The following is a 15108-nucleotide window of genomic DNA, read 5'->3' on the forward strand; positions in this document are numbered from 1 at the left end:
TATATTAGTTTGACAACAGTTTAAAACAGATGGTCCCAGTCAAATTCATACAACTGTATGAGGAAATGAAAAGCATGAGTTATCAGTGTATGAGAGATATTAATCTGCCTAATCTCTGTCACAAATTTAAAATTAAACAGGTAACTTCCGAAGTCTCTTTTCTTCTTACCTTTCAGAACCATTTCATGCAAAATCTAATAAGTTTTGCTCTTTATTACCATACATTAGAAAATAAAAGGCAAGCATGCATTTGGCAAAAGATTTAGTTGTTGATTATATAAAAATGCCCAACATGGGTCATACTGCAAAAGGAGAACCCCAAAGTATAACAATGAAAACACAAACATTTGTGCAGAAGGCTTAGAGAGTATTCATTTTCCTAAAGTATGAAGATTTTTTTTTCAAATAATTAAATATTTTATGAAATCTGATAATGCTCTTAGGACTGTTGACATACTTCTGCTGGGAAATAACCTCTTTCACTTATTTTTAAAAATGTTCATTTTATAACAAAGAGTTAAATGTCAACTAATGAAGTGATATTTTTTATAACAAAAGCTCTAAACATTTACATGTAGATATATAGTACAAAAATTATACAAATTAAAGAAAGGGGGGATAAAATAGTAATAGATCTGTTTTGCTTCCTGTAAATATTTTTTATGAACCTATAAGGTTTCCTTTCTAAAAAGATAAACTCTATCTCTAATTAGCTCGCAAGGTTGTGCTAATAAAATAGGATTATACCTCTCGAAGCATCTGTCATTGCACTAATTCAGGAGCCAGCTAATCCTGATGACTTGATTTCTTTCACATCCACACTCAAACACATTTCAGGGCACACCATGAAGAATGAAGAAATGTGTGTCTTCCTTTCACAACTTATAAAGACCAAAGCACCCGCACTTGGGAGACGACATTGGATGAACACATTATGTGTCTCCTTCTGGCCTTTCAGTTTTGCATACCCTTCAGAGTACCATCAGCAACATACAGATTTGGTATTTTTAGCCAGTTTTCGGTATTGCCTTGAAGCAGGAATGAGTTTAAAACGAAATTTAAAAAAATAAGGAATACTGTAGTTTTTCCAACCTATAGGTGATTTCTTGATCCTACACTTTCAGTAAAGATAGGTTTTTACTTAGAAATGCAGCACAAAAACCAAAGTACTAGAATATTAATACATAATTCTGATACTTACTTAACTGTCATTTATTCCTAGTGGTATAAAGACTATCACATCTTGATTAAAAAATGGAAGCCCTCTACTTTTCAACACTCATTATTCCACATATGAATAAATACAGCAATATGATACTACTCTAAAAAAGAGCTGTGATTTTTGAGGTTTCAAATTGATAAGAAAAGCATAAAATAATTTCACAGTAGAATACAAAAGTAAAAAATAACCTTCATATGGCATGGCAACTTTACTATTAAAAACTAACTTAAAAGAATTACCGATTCTAAAAATTAAATGTTTAGAAAATTACTTACTTTCAAAATAAGAATACTGATAATAAGTTCTAGAATTTGGTTTTGAATATTCCAAACCTTTCAACTCATTCAGTAAGATGATTTCGTAATGGGATTTAAGTCACAATGTTTCAGTTATACCCTATTCTTTTTAAGAAAACTGAAAATGTCATGAATGATAGGGGGCCATTTGAAAATATGCAGGACCCAAAACAGAGGGGATTGTACAAGAGACTGTATTACTCTTACATTTACCACATACAATCAACATTTCAACCTCTATTATATTTCACAACTTGTTATTGAATTTAAAGCACCTGTGTATGGTGATTTTACTTTCACTCTACAGCCTATGGAATTGAATTGAACACTGTAACTTGTCCCATTGGATTAAATCATGCAACTGTCACAGAATCAGGTTAAATGGTTTATAAGGCATATTGGAACGAGTTAAAAATCATTTTATATCCATTTAAAAGTTTATTCTTTTGGATGAAGGGGTTCCTGAATGCCTCAGTCATAACATGTGTTGTAAATCAGTTTGTTAAAGAATAATGTATTTGGCTTAGGATGGAGCCGCAGGAATTGGAAGAATCTGTAGTCATCGCAGGGATGAAGGATGTTCTCTGAGCTGGGTCAGGAACAGCAGCTGTCAGACCACATTCAGAATTCCAAGTGGACAAGGATGCCAAAGGCAGGCAGCAGTAAGCCAAGAAGACTTGGTAATAGGGTGGATGTACCTACAAAGTAAACCAAAAACATGTATGAAATTTCACTGATAACAGTCACTATTCTTATCAATGCTTTGGGGAAAGTCAGAATACGTAGGCCTAAAAACCAAGTGGTTCCTTACACACACACACACACACACACACACACACACACACACACACACACTCACCGCTTCTCTCTTCTTAGGTCATTTAAGAAAAACAGGAATATTTGATGAAGGATTTTATATGAGAGCACGTGCTCTGTTTATACATGTTCATGTAAATCATTTAAGATGATAAGATCACAAATGCTTGTTTTCTCCATGATCTCACAGTCCCAAATTCCTACCAGAAGGTGCCAGATCAAAAAACATATATAAATAAGTTAAAAAAAATCTATGTGACATGTTAAAAAATAAAATAAAGAGGTGATAGTAAAAATACTAATAAGGTTATCTGGGATAACCTATGACATCATAGATATAACTAAATAGATATTATATAACTTCACATCCCAATGGTTTTAAGACATTTAGATGCTTATACACCATGATTTCAAAAAATATTTTGAAACTTTTATATACTGATTGATTTTAGAGAGAGAAAGGGGGAGAGAGAAAGAGAGAGAGAAACATTGATTTATTGTTCCACTTATTTATGCATTCATTGGTTGATTCTTGTATGTGCCCTGACCAGGGATCAAGCTCACAATCCTGGAGTACAGAGATGACACTCTTAAAAACTGAACTACCTGGCCAGGACCAACAGAAAAATAATTTGAATAATTGTAAATCATCTATTCAAATTTAAAGAATAATTGCCTTGAGATGTTATATTGTGAATTAAAAATAAACACGATATAACATGCTATGGATTTATATTACATACTAGTGGCCTGGTGTATATATAGATTCATGCACATTTAAAGGAAATTAATTAGTAGAAATATTTTAATATTGCTATTCACCCTTTCTCTATAATAGAAGTGCCAGAGATGAAAGAAAAGTAGTAAAATGTATATGAAAACAATATATAAATTAATTAATAAATAAGCAATAACAACATGATATAACAACAATGACCCTGGGAGGTTGGCCAGCCAGGGAGGAACCGCGGGAGGGCTCCAGGGTGTGTCCAGCCCATCTTACCCAGTCCCCATCGGCCAGACCCCAGCAGCAAGCTAACCTACTGGTCAGAGCCTCTGCCCCCTGGTGGTCAGTGTGCATCATAGCGACTGGTTGAATGGTCAGACACTTAGCATATTAGGCTTTTATACATATAGATTAGGCTAATAATTACATCCAGAAAGGCTTTTCTTGTGGTCAAGCAAGTTTACAGGTGTTGGTCCTGCCCACACTGGAATTCTTGAGAAAGGGATGAAAAATGGGACCAAGAAGTCATAGTATTCCTTTCCACTCTCTACAGGCATGAGGCCCCATCATCAATGAACACACTGCTGGAATGAGTGACAGGCTAAAAAGTACAGTCAACAGCTTGTAAATATGACAAATTTGTGACAAGTGTTGGAAGTTTACTTTAAAAATTAAATCATTATTATTTTAACATGTTAACAGTGGCCTAAAACACCCCTTTATTTGGAATATTCCTCTTATGTTTAGGAAGATTTGGGGAATTTCTCTCGAATCTATGGTCATTAAAAGCACATGCATTTTTCTCATATGGTAGAAGATTGTGTCGGTTTATCTGTATGCATGCATTCCACTATTGCCCTGTTAGCAGCATTCATGCTACCTGGAAAACATCATCAAACACAATTAAAATAGTTCTTAGAAATAAGCAAGACACTAAAGTTCAAAAAGTGAGGGCAGAACTGGAAGTGCAATAGAAACAATCCTCAAATAGCTACTTGTAGCCTCATCAATGTTGAAAGAAAGCTATTGATAACAGTGATTACACTAATCACTAATAGTGACCATGAGAGCTCCTATTTAGCAGCCATGAGACAGACACTATGCTGGCTCTTTATATACATTTTGACATTAATGCCACAGCCTAGAATAATAATGGTTTTATTAGTCTGATTTTATAGATTATATAACATAGAATTTAGGTAAAATGACTTGTTCAAGGCCAAGGTCAGTAGAGTGGGCAGAGCCAAGATTAGATGTCAGATTGGCCTGGCTCCAAAGACCATACTCTATACCTCTCTGCCACTCTCTGTAGACAGCTGTAAAAAGGGACCAATTCTAGAAATGCAAAAAGACACTACACCCGGAACTTAATGTGTCAAGGCAAAGGCACAGAAAGAAAAGAAATGACATAGGAGAAGGTACAACACCTAAGCATTTTAAAGAATCTTATTTTGTTGTAGTATTTTGTCCTCCATTTTTTTCTACATAGATATATTTAAAATATGCCACAACTCACATGCTATTTTGTTCTGATAAGATGAAGAATAATAAACCTCAATCATATTAAAAAATAAAAAGTCAGTAGTTTTCAATGTTTGACCTAATTTTAATGATCTGACCTGAAGACCTTTGTCTGGGAATGACTGCAGTGACTCGGCAATGCTCCCTCCTTGCACCACAAATTACATCAGCAATGAGCACACGTTCTTGTACTTGCCTGACTATGTGGGTTGGCTCAGTACAAACTGTGGCCGCGGAAAGAAGTTTAGTCAATTGTGGATGCCATTTTGAAGTTCTGGTGTTAGTATGAAAACCAAACACAATTTCATAATTTGTGGCTTCAACATCAGGATATTTGACTTATTCTAAATAAACTCTTCGTGTTTATGTGTGTTATATTTAATTCCTCTAATGGCTCAAGCTTATGTAATTGTGGTCTTCATCTCCAATTCTCTTCCACATTCCAAATACAAATTAGAGACCTGACTGATTCGCTATTTAAAGTCATTTCATATGTGGGATCCCTATATTCTTGAGGGATTTTCAATATATATTGGTTTTGTATCTAACAAAATGTATATCACCACACTGCTATCAAACATAATCTCAGTATTTACTTGGTAGGTAGTAAATATGTATTTTCCTTTTCACATATGTACTGAATGTCAAACATGTAAAAAATCATCAATCTGGTGAATCTTTTTACCCTGTTAGAACAACTGTAAAGCCATTTTAGACTATTATAGCTCTTCTACTGGATTTTCTTGATTTTTTGAAAAACTGAACCTGCCCAGACTTATTTCCTTCAGGAAGGGTTCTTGATACAGGGAGGTACATATTCAGAAGAAAAATTCGAAGTAAAAGTTAAGCAATGTTTAACAATCTCTTCATATTTTATGATAAGTAGAGACCTGCTCTAGTTAGTTGTTAATACAAATCTCTTTTCTGATGCTTAAATTTGTACACCATGGTCCAATCCGAACTCCTTCTTCTTTGCTATTGCTGATGATGCCGTAATACTTGGAATTTTATCCTTGTCATGTCACTCTCTGTGTTTACAATGGTTAAAGTCTCTAGATTGCAAACAACTTCAGGACAGAGAATATATTATATCCAAATCATATTTTTAGCGGTGTGGACTAAGTTCAGTATGAAGTGAGTGCTTTTAGTAACAGGAGCACAATTGAAGAAAGAGCTGATGTTGTACCACTCTGAGGCAACTAGAGAAGTTAACTGAGCACCTGGGTCTTCCATGTTTTGTACTTTCATCTCTTCTTCCTTTGCAGATTGCTTCATACTCTTAGACTAATTTTTCAAGATACACAAGAGCACCAAGCTCACAATAATATATTCTCACGATAAAAGAGATGATATCTTTTAACCCCAACTCCAGTAAAAAAACTTTCAAGGAAAGATTCTGATTTGCAAAGTCTGGGTCACAATACAACCCCAGACCAATTACCATGGCTGACTTAATGAATTTCTATGATCGAACTGGCTTGGAACAATCTCCCATCCCTCAACCAATTCCTGTGGCCAAGGAGGCAGGGTCACAAGATGTCAATTTTTATTCTGATTGCAGGTACTTCCTACAATACTTTCCACAGTGAAAGGGCTGTGTGGTTCCAGGAGAAAAAGAGGGATCTGGGAAAAGAGAGAATACATTTCAACGAGAAAGTGTAAATGCACACAGTCACCAAAAGCAACAGCACAATTCCTGTCTCCCAAATTGTTGACCGTGTAAGATTTTTGTCAAGTAGCATGTCACAAGAATACCGTTCTGTCCGCAACTTTGGAAAATGTGCTTCATGGTAATTAAGAAAAGTGTTTCATGCAATTATTCACCTGCATTATTCATAACCTCTCTAACTGGCTTTCCCCAATTGCTTGAAGTTAATCAAGATAAGAAAAGCAATTGATCTATTTAGCTACTGAAAACTTAAAGAACATTTATATAAATTACTCAGAGTACAGGAGCCATTTTTATGAGTAATCCTTGAGAGCTATTCATGATAGGTGCAGCATTAGAATGTGTAAGACTAGAAACTACTTTTTTTTGGTTGAGTACATAAATCTGTATAGTTATATTTACTCTAAGATTTGGAATTTAAACAGTGATAATGACTACATAAAGGAAACCATGCTAAGAAATGTAATAAACTACGGTGCCTGGGACTATGTAAGGTCTGTATTTCTGAACTTATTTATTTGTAGAGGAAGGCCTATTGGGAGATTGTCATTTTACACATTTATTCAACCATAAGAATTTAGTCTGAAAAAAATGGTAGCGGTTAAGAGCTTTGTTTTTGGATTTAGCCCAACCTGTTGGAAATGCTGAGTCACTCTTTTACCCTTGTGCACTCAGCAAATTATTTATGTCTGTTTTTCCATTTGATTGTTGAAGGTTACGTGAGAAATGGTACTTATTTTCTTAAATTTATGGCAGACATGTATGAAAGGAGGAAGTGCTGTTTCTTCCTTTGAGATACTGACACATAATGCATGGATGAATTTTCAAAGATAATTTAAAAAATTCATGCACTCCCAATTTTTGTGCAGAATTTTATACTTGAGGCAAAAACAAATATGTTAAAATCTGTCTTGGCTACTGGAATTTTACAAAGTGTCTGAGACAAAACAATCTTTATTGGTTAATTCATTTCTGGAATTTTCATCTTGTAGTGTCTTTTCTTACTTGCATATTTTCTCTTGCATGATTTCCCCCCATAGATTCTCACCCGATTTTTTATCCTGTCTACATGTTATCCATGGAAATTATAGAATAGAGCCAAGGTGCAAAATGTACAAATTTATAAAATAGTAGAGTTTTGCTTTCTTGGAAACTGGCATAGAATTTCTAATAAAACTCATGTAATTTAGTAAGGTTAATGTTAAAATTTCCTTTAGGCTATATACCAAAATTATTTTAATTAGTTGTCTAATGCATATTAAAAATTAAAAGAGGGCCCTGACCAGTCTGGCTCAGTGGATAGAGCAGCGTCCTGCGGACTGAAGGATCCCAGGTTCAATTCCAGTCAAGGGCATGTACCTTGGTTGCAGGCACATCTCCAGTAGAGGGTGTGCAGGAGGCAGCTGATTGATGTCTCTCTCTCATTGATGTTTCTAACTCTCTATCCCACTTCCTTCCTCTCTGTAAAAAATCAATAAAATATATTTTAAAAAAATTAAAAGAGGTGTCTTTTTATAAAGTTAGTTGGTTTCTATTCAAATATGTCTCTTGGGAAAAATTCTGAGACAGTTCTCAACTTTATATCAATTATTATAGGCATTAACTACCTGCCTTTGACAAAATGAAGTAATGGATATTTACCCCAATTTGTTTTAAGACTTTCTGGAAAAGCAAACAAAAGAGAAATGGATTTGACCTTTGAAATACAGTAGCTTTCTTTTAACAACTGATGATTGTTTTTGCCTTTGGATACCTATGTTTTCATACTGTCAGTATGTACCAGCTTGTTTATTTTGCTTTTAATAATTTTATTTCCTTGTGCCTCCTTGAGATAGCAAATTCTAAGTTATGTGGAGAAAAAAAAACACAACAAAACAGCTTAAGACCTACTTCCAGTTCTGCCAATAGTGAGTTGTATAACTTTGGGCAAAAATGAATATTTTGACTCAAGATATGGCTCTGAAGCTGGTGTGATCTTTGGCTACTTTACTTGTTACGGATGTGGATTTTCCTTCTGTTAAATGATAGGGTTCAATGTTCTAAGTCCTTAGGTTCCTACTATGGCCATGAGTCTGTGATTCTAAGCAAACCATATATATTTAAGAATATCAAGCATTGAGCCATAAAATTTGCAAACACATTTGTTCTATTTCCCCTTATTTATGATAATCAAAGTTGATATTGCTTTATAAATATATATATTAAAAGCTTGATCATATAAGTGATAGTGGCTTTGATGGGTTTGTCAATCTGGTAAAACCCACTAATCTTGCTGCTCCTACTTGTTTGGCAAATATAAACCCAAATGCCAAGCAAAATAGATTTTTTTTTTTTGGCGGGGGTACATGTCTTGCTGGCAGCTTATCCTAGCAGTCGTATTAGTTCCTTACTGTTGACTCTGGCCCTTTCCCTCCCAGAAAATGCCAGATTGCCAGGATGCATTCCTCTTTGAGAAAGGAGCAAGCATTTCCAATACAGTAAAGACCGATTATTTGCTGGGAAATGTAAAAGTAAATTCTAACTGCCTATTGGCCAACAAGCACATGCTCACACTTACTCAAATAACCTAATGTTGACATCATCTGGGGGTAAGATGAGACTATAATTCTGAGGACTTTTAAAATTGGCTTGGCTACATCTTTAGAAATGCAAAGTGATGCTTCACAAGAGCATGGGATTTGAGGTTAGAAAGCATTCTATTTGAGTACTAGTGCCCTCACTTGAGTATGTGTGTGACCTCTCACAAGGTACTTAACCTCTTGGAGCCTTCATTTCCTTATCTGTAAAATGAAGAGCACACTACTTAATAGCAGGATATTTGTGAGGATTAAATTAAAATAGTTTATCGCCTAATAATTGTGAATTTGAAATATGAAATTTAGTTTCTTCATTTAAAATGTGACTTTATTTACCAAATATTTAGTAAGAATATCCTGGGTCATGAAAGAAAACTGAAGAAACCCAGACCTCAGTATTTGGATTCTTTTCTATAAAATGTGCAACATACATGTAATGGGTATCATGTATTTATTTATTTTTTTCTCATCTTATACAAAATCTTTAATAAATAACATTCCAATTCTTACTTGTGTGAATTCACAGACAACCAGAGCCGGTTGATTCGATCAGTTCATCTTTGCATTTGGCTTTGGACATGGCTGTTTGACATAGCACTCTTACATGGACAGCCCCAGCTTTGTGGAATACATCACACTACCACCAGGATCCATTTCTCTCAACCTTGATTAATGTTCCAGGGACAGGGGATTTCAGATGCCCCATTCTATGTTGCCATACACACAACACCACATGTTAAATTATTCCTTCCACTGCCCCGACTGACTTTGCCTTCCCCCAATCAGTTTTTGAGGCAAAAAAAAACAGCAAGTAGAGCCAGAGAGAAAGTTTAAGAATTTGTGTGTGTCTCTACCAAAGTGGAAGGATCCTCTTTAGTGCTGGGCTTGAGGGACCAGTTGAGCACATCTGTGACTAAGACTTTCTAGAAATTTTGGGGGCTACAGATAACATAGCCCATTGGGTTCACTTAGGGATGAAAAAGGACTATTCCCTGCACCTTCCCCACCTCTCACAGGAACACACTGGCTCATTTGATAGCCTTGTCTCAGCTGGTATTTTAGAGTACTGACAATAAAGAGTAAGAGTAAAACTAATTGGTCATGACAGTCAATTTTCCTAAATTTATTATATCTAATCAAAAGAAATTCAAACGAAGAGAAACAGGCTGATATGTCTTCCCACAAAGCCCAATGAGTCCATCTAAGCTGTTTTACATAAATTTGAATAAATAACCTTTTTCTGCTTTTAATACCCAGGTTCAAGGTCATGGTGGGGCATAATGTTTATTTCTAGGTGAGACAATGGAACCAGAAAGGCCTACTCATCAGGCAGCTGAACATCATAACTATTTATTCATAGAGAATCTTTTTTGGATAGGCATCCCTAAAATCCTAGGAAAGATGACATATTTTTTAGTAGACATACATGTGTCTGCCTATTTCTAGTATCAGTCTTTATGAGAGAAATCATTCCCTAGTTCTAGAAAAAAATAGGTATATTGCCCTTTAAATTTTCTTAGAACATTCAAGAAGATGAAAGCTATGGGGATGCCTCTGTCAATCAGTGCTATGATCCCCAAAGTGAAAGTTGCATCCAGTTCATGTGGATCCTTGTGGGGCTCTGGTTAGCAGTAGCCATTGAGTGGCTGGCCTACTTGGGGGTGATTTCCATTTTGGATTCAAGTTTTATCAAAATGTAGATGCAGATTAACTTTACTTTAAATTTTATCTCTGCTTCTCTTTTTAAATAAAATCTTTAATGATGAGGAAAATTCTAAAATTTAAATATGCAGATATAATCATATGAGAATAATAAAAAGGAGATTTTTTTTCCTCACTGGAGGAGTGAGCATATTTTTTTCTTATTTATTTTTAGAGAGGGTGGAGGTAGGGGGAAGGGGGAAAAGAGAAAGAGGGGAGAGAGAGAGAGAGAGAGAGAGAGAGAGAGAGAGAGAGAGAGAGAGATCAACGTAAGAGAAACACATAGATTGGTTGCCTCCAGATTGTGCCCTAACAGGGGCTGGGATTAAACCTGCAAACAAGGTACATGCCCTTGACCAGGAATCAAAACCTCTACCCTTAGGTCCATAGGCTGATGCTGTAACCACTGAGCTAAACCAGCCAAGGCAGAAGGAGATTTTTTTTTAAAGTACTTAATTTACTCATAAGTTTTCTAGACAGTCTGGCCCATACCATGTCATCAACAAATACCTGTTTAATGAATTTTTTTATTTTTATCATTTATTAGTTGCCTACTCTGTTCAGGGAAGTTTGTAAGTTATTATTTTGTTTCATTCTTATAACATACAGTTGAAGCATGTATTATTGTTATCCTCATTTGCAGATGAGGGTTCTATGGCTCAAATTTTCCCACCTAGAACAAGGCAAAAGTGGGTATTGAATTCAAACCTGATTCTAAGCCCAGTGCTATTTTTTTCTGCTCCACAGATGCTTCATTAATATCCCTTACTATAAATACGGTTAGAGGATGCAATAATCCAATCTTCCTTAACACAATGAGTTGAGAGTTGGAAATTACTGCCGGTATCTAAATACTTCCATAACTACAAGAGCTAAGGATCCTGGCCCCTCACTGGTTTCACGTGGTGATTCAGAGGCACAGCTACCTTGGAAGCTTTCCCGGGGTAAAACTGGGGGGAGTGTCCTATTTGATCTTTCTTGATTAATCTTTGCTTTGGGGCTATAACAAATGAGTGACTCACCTGTTTGAGGCAGTATTTTGGTATTTAAGATTTTTCTTCCTACTGTGTTCCTGAACTCATTTGTTTGTCAGACCCTGCGGCCTTGCTGCAGGACCCAGTGTCATCCATCTGTCAACAAGGATTAGTTGGTGCCTCAGTGTGTCTCCAGATGCATATGAATTTCTTATAAGAAACTGTCTGAATTCATGGAATCTCTACAATGATTAAGCAGATCATAACCAGATGAATCCCTTCTCTTCTACTTCTGCGGGAGAAACAATTTCTCAGATGTTTTAACAATGGTCTGAAGTGTGTAAGGAGTTACTGACTGGAACACAATTCTCATTTTTCTAAAGAATTTCTGAGTTTGTGCTTGTTTAGCTTCTCATTCAGGAGATATAAAATAAGTCCAATCACTTTGAATGGTATTTGCATGGAATGTCCTTGGTTCTGTTGATATATTTTTCAGAATTTCCTTTCCAATGAGAGGGCTCATTCTTAGTCTCATTTTCATGGTGGTAAACCCTGAAATTTTAAGTTATTTGCAAATTCTTTGTGGGTTCGAATAAGTGGAATAAGATTGGCTTTCATCATTTCTGCAAGAAGTTTATTTAAAAAAAAAATCAAGAGAGTAGTTACTCCTTGCTAACTACCAGGAATTCTGAGAAATTCTTTAAGAAACCATTTTGTTTATATTGAGCAAGTCAAATTCCCAAACAGTGAATGGACACTAAAATTCTTCTTTCAACAGCTCTATTTCTACCAGTAGCTCCAGTCTTCTAATCATTCCATTATAAAATTTTGGGAGTCATTCACTTTTCACTCCTCAAAACTTGTGTCTCGTGCTTTTGTGTCTCTTGACAGTGTATTTTATACAGAGAGACTCTTAGATGTTAATTGATGATGATATGCTAAAATGTTCAAAATAACATAGGCACTGGGAGAAATATTATAGAATTTAGAAGGAGCACAAGACCACTTCTCTCTTCATCTGCACTCCTGGTTCCTATCATACTTTCATAACATTTGCCCATGCTTCTGCATTACTTAGCTCAGTTAATGATGTTGCTTTTCACTTAGTCATTTACTACAGAAAATGCAGAGTCATTTTAAAAAATGCCTTTTCTCCCTCACTTGCAATATACCAACTTGGTCACCAAGTACAATTGATTTGATCTCCAATATGAATCTAGAATCGCTCTGTTCCACTCCCTCTGCTGCTTCTGCTTTAGTAATTCAGGACCTCATTACCTCCAGCTCAAACACAAGAAATAGTATAACATGAAGAAAAAAATTAAAACCACAAATTCAACTTGCCCCCTTCTCACAGATTGACTATAACCTATACTCCAACTATATCTTCCTTATGTTCTTTGTTGGATCCTACATTCCAGAATCAGTTGCCATTCCTGATTGAGATGCCAGTTGTATGTATTCTCAGAGTTCCCACTTATTTCCTGAGACTGGAATGCCCTTCTATCCCCTTTTATGCCTTGAAAATTACTGCTGATCTCACAAAATTCATCAGAACAATCATCCTTTGAAACAATTACTTCTTCCTCAATGCTTGCTTCCACAACACTTAACACATGTGCCGCAAATATTTTTTTCCGCTTGTCTTAATCCCCAGTGAGGTTAGGGCTTCTTAACAAGAGACCATGATTTTATTCATCTTCAAACTTGTAAGGACCAAGACTTACTTGACACATGTTTGGCACTCAGTATATTTTTGTGGAATGAGTTGAACTAATTTGGATTTTTCCCTTCTGCCATAGATCTACCCCTGTTCGCCCTTTCTCTATGCATGTCCCAGAAATACCATTCCTGAGAAAAAGTAGTATGATAAATTAGTTTCCCCCTAATGTCCCCCATGTGTTGTAGGCTCAAAATGAAATAATCATCCCATCTAACCAACATCTACTAAAGCTCTCAATTCATAAATGTGAACAAACATGGTCTTTGATTGATATTTTATATTCTAAGAAACACTTTGCTAGCCATAGATGGATTTTATAATACAGATAAAAAAGAACATAGAATTCACCAAGGGAAATTAGCAGCACACTAAACTTTTACTATTTTTTTGTTCTCTTGTGAAAGTTCTGCTAATGAAGGTGTAAGATTTACCACCTTTCTTGTTTCCTGTAGTGACTGTGGCCTATTTTAAGTTGCGAATATGTTTAGAATATAATCCTGGACCAGAAAAATGAGGCTATTCCTTTAAAAGAACATACTTAGATAATAGTTTAATTTGGCTATAAATTGGTGCTTTAAATATTTTTTTATATTTGACTCAGATAAATTTTCCTCTTATAAACTGTCTCAAATCATATTCTCACTGGGATTTTCCATATTTTGTCTAGCTAACTTTGCCTTTACATATCATGTTACAGGAAAAATACATATTCTAGAATAGTAGGCATTGCCAAAAATTCTTACTTAGTTTATAGGGAAATGCTTACAATCAAATATGCTCTATGAAATATTTATAATACTGAATTTACTATTATCAGTGACCTATGCTTTATTCTTCTCCCAAAATTATTGTTGCAGTTCCTAGCATAATTTGTTACTAATTTTACTTATCTCAAATTTTAGTAAAATAAGTCTTCTTCCAGAAAAAATAGTGGATATTAAAAAGTATGATATAATTTCAAATAATCGAATAATAATAAAGAGCACGCAATATTTTATACTTTCAATCTTCCTCTTAAGTTAATTTGCTTTATATTTTAGGTTTCTCCTTGGATTACAATCTCTTCACAATCTTAGAATCACATATGCCAGCTATTCATTTGCCATGAAAATTATCATACTAAATATATTATCACTTTTTAATTTTTATTCATTTTTAACATTTAGGTTTTATTGGCTCTCACATTTTAGAATACATTCTGTATAACTTTATATATTTAAGGAGTATTTTTTTAGCCTATATTTTAATCATAAAGCATATATTGGGAATCTGATATATGTGTCTTATCCTTCTTGTTAAAATATTTATGATCTAAGTCTTTGAGACATTTTAACACACCAGTATTATTTCTAGATAATGGTTTTTCTTTGCTAGTTTAATTAAAAAATAAATATTGAGTCAAAATGCTTTGCCAGGTTCTTCGGAGAATAAAATATATTTACATGGTTATGTAAGTAAAGAGTTATATTATTTTAAAAAGGCTTTGAGCCGAAACTGGTTTGGCTCAGTGGATAGAGCGTCGGCCTGTGGACTGAAGGGTCCCGGGTTCGATTCCGGTCAAGGGCACGTACCTTGGTTGCGGGCACATCCCCGGTGGGGGGTGTGCAGGAGGCAGCTGATCGATGTTTCTCTCTCATCGATGTTTCTAGCTCTCTATCCCTCTCCCTTCCTCTCAATAAAATATATTTTTTTAAAAAAAGGCTTTGAGATAGTTTACAAAGATAAATTATGAGAAAGGAAAAAAGGAAGAAAATTGAGAGGAAAGAGAAGTTTAGGGCAATTGAGCCCTAGTTGGTTTGGCTCAGTGGATAGAGCATTGGCCTGAGGACTGAAGGGTCCTGGGTTTGGTTGCAGGCTGGATCCTTGGCCCTGTTAGGAGGTGC

The 15108-nt window shown here is 35.2% G+C and overlaps 1 protein-coding gene across 2 annotated transcripts in view; it reads right to left on the bottom strand.

Annotated features, from left to right (window-relative positions):
• Positions 1–1890: 1890 nt before the first annotated feature.
• CNTN1 (contactin 1) overlaps positions 1891–15108 on the bottom strand; it is a 292079-nt gene continuing 278861 nt past the window's right edge. For both annotated transcript variants that reach the window (XM_080661300.1, XM_080661301.1), the window contains one exon: positions 1891–2216. In XM_080661300.1, coding sequence (XP_080517426.1) covers positions 2140–2216 — 77 coding nt within the window. In that variant the 3' untranslated portion in view covers positions 1891–2139. The remainder of the gene's footprint in view (positions 2217–15108) is intronic.

This window comes from Plecotus auritus (genome assembly GCF_963455305.1).
Source record: "Plecotus auritus genome assembly, chromosome: 3".
NCBI classification, from domain to species: domain Eukaryota; kingdom Metazoa; phylum Chordata; class Mammalia; order Chiroptera; family Vespertilionidae; genus Plecotus; species Plecotus auritus.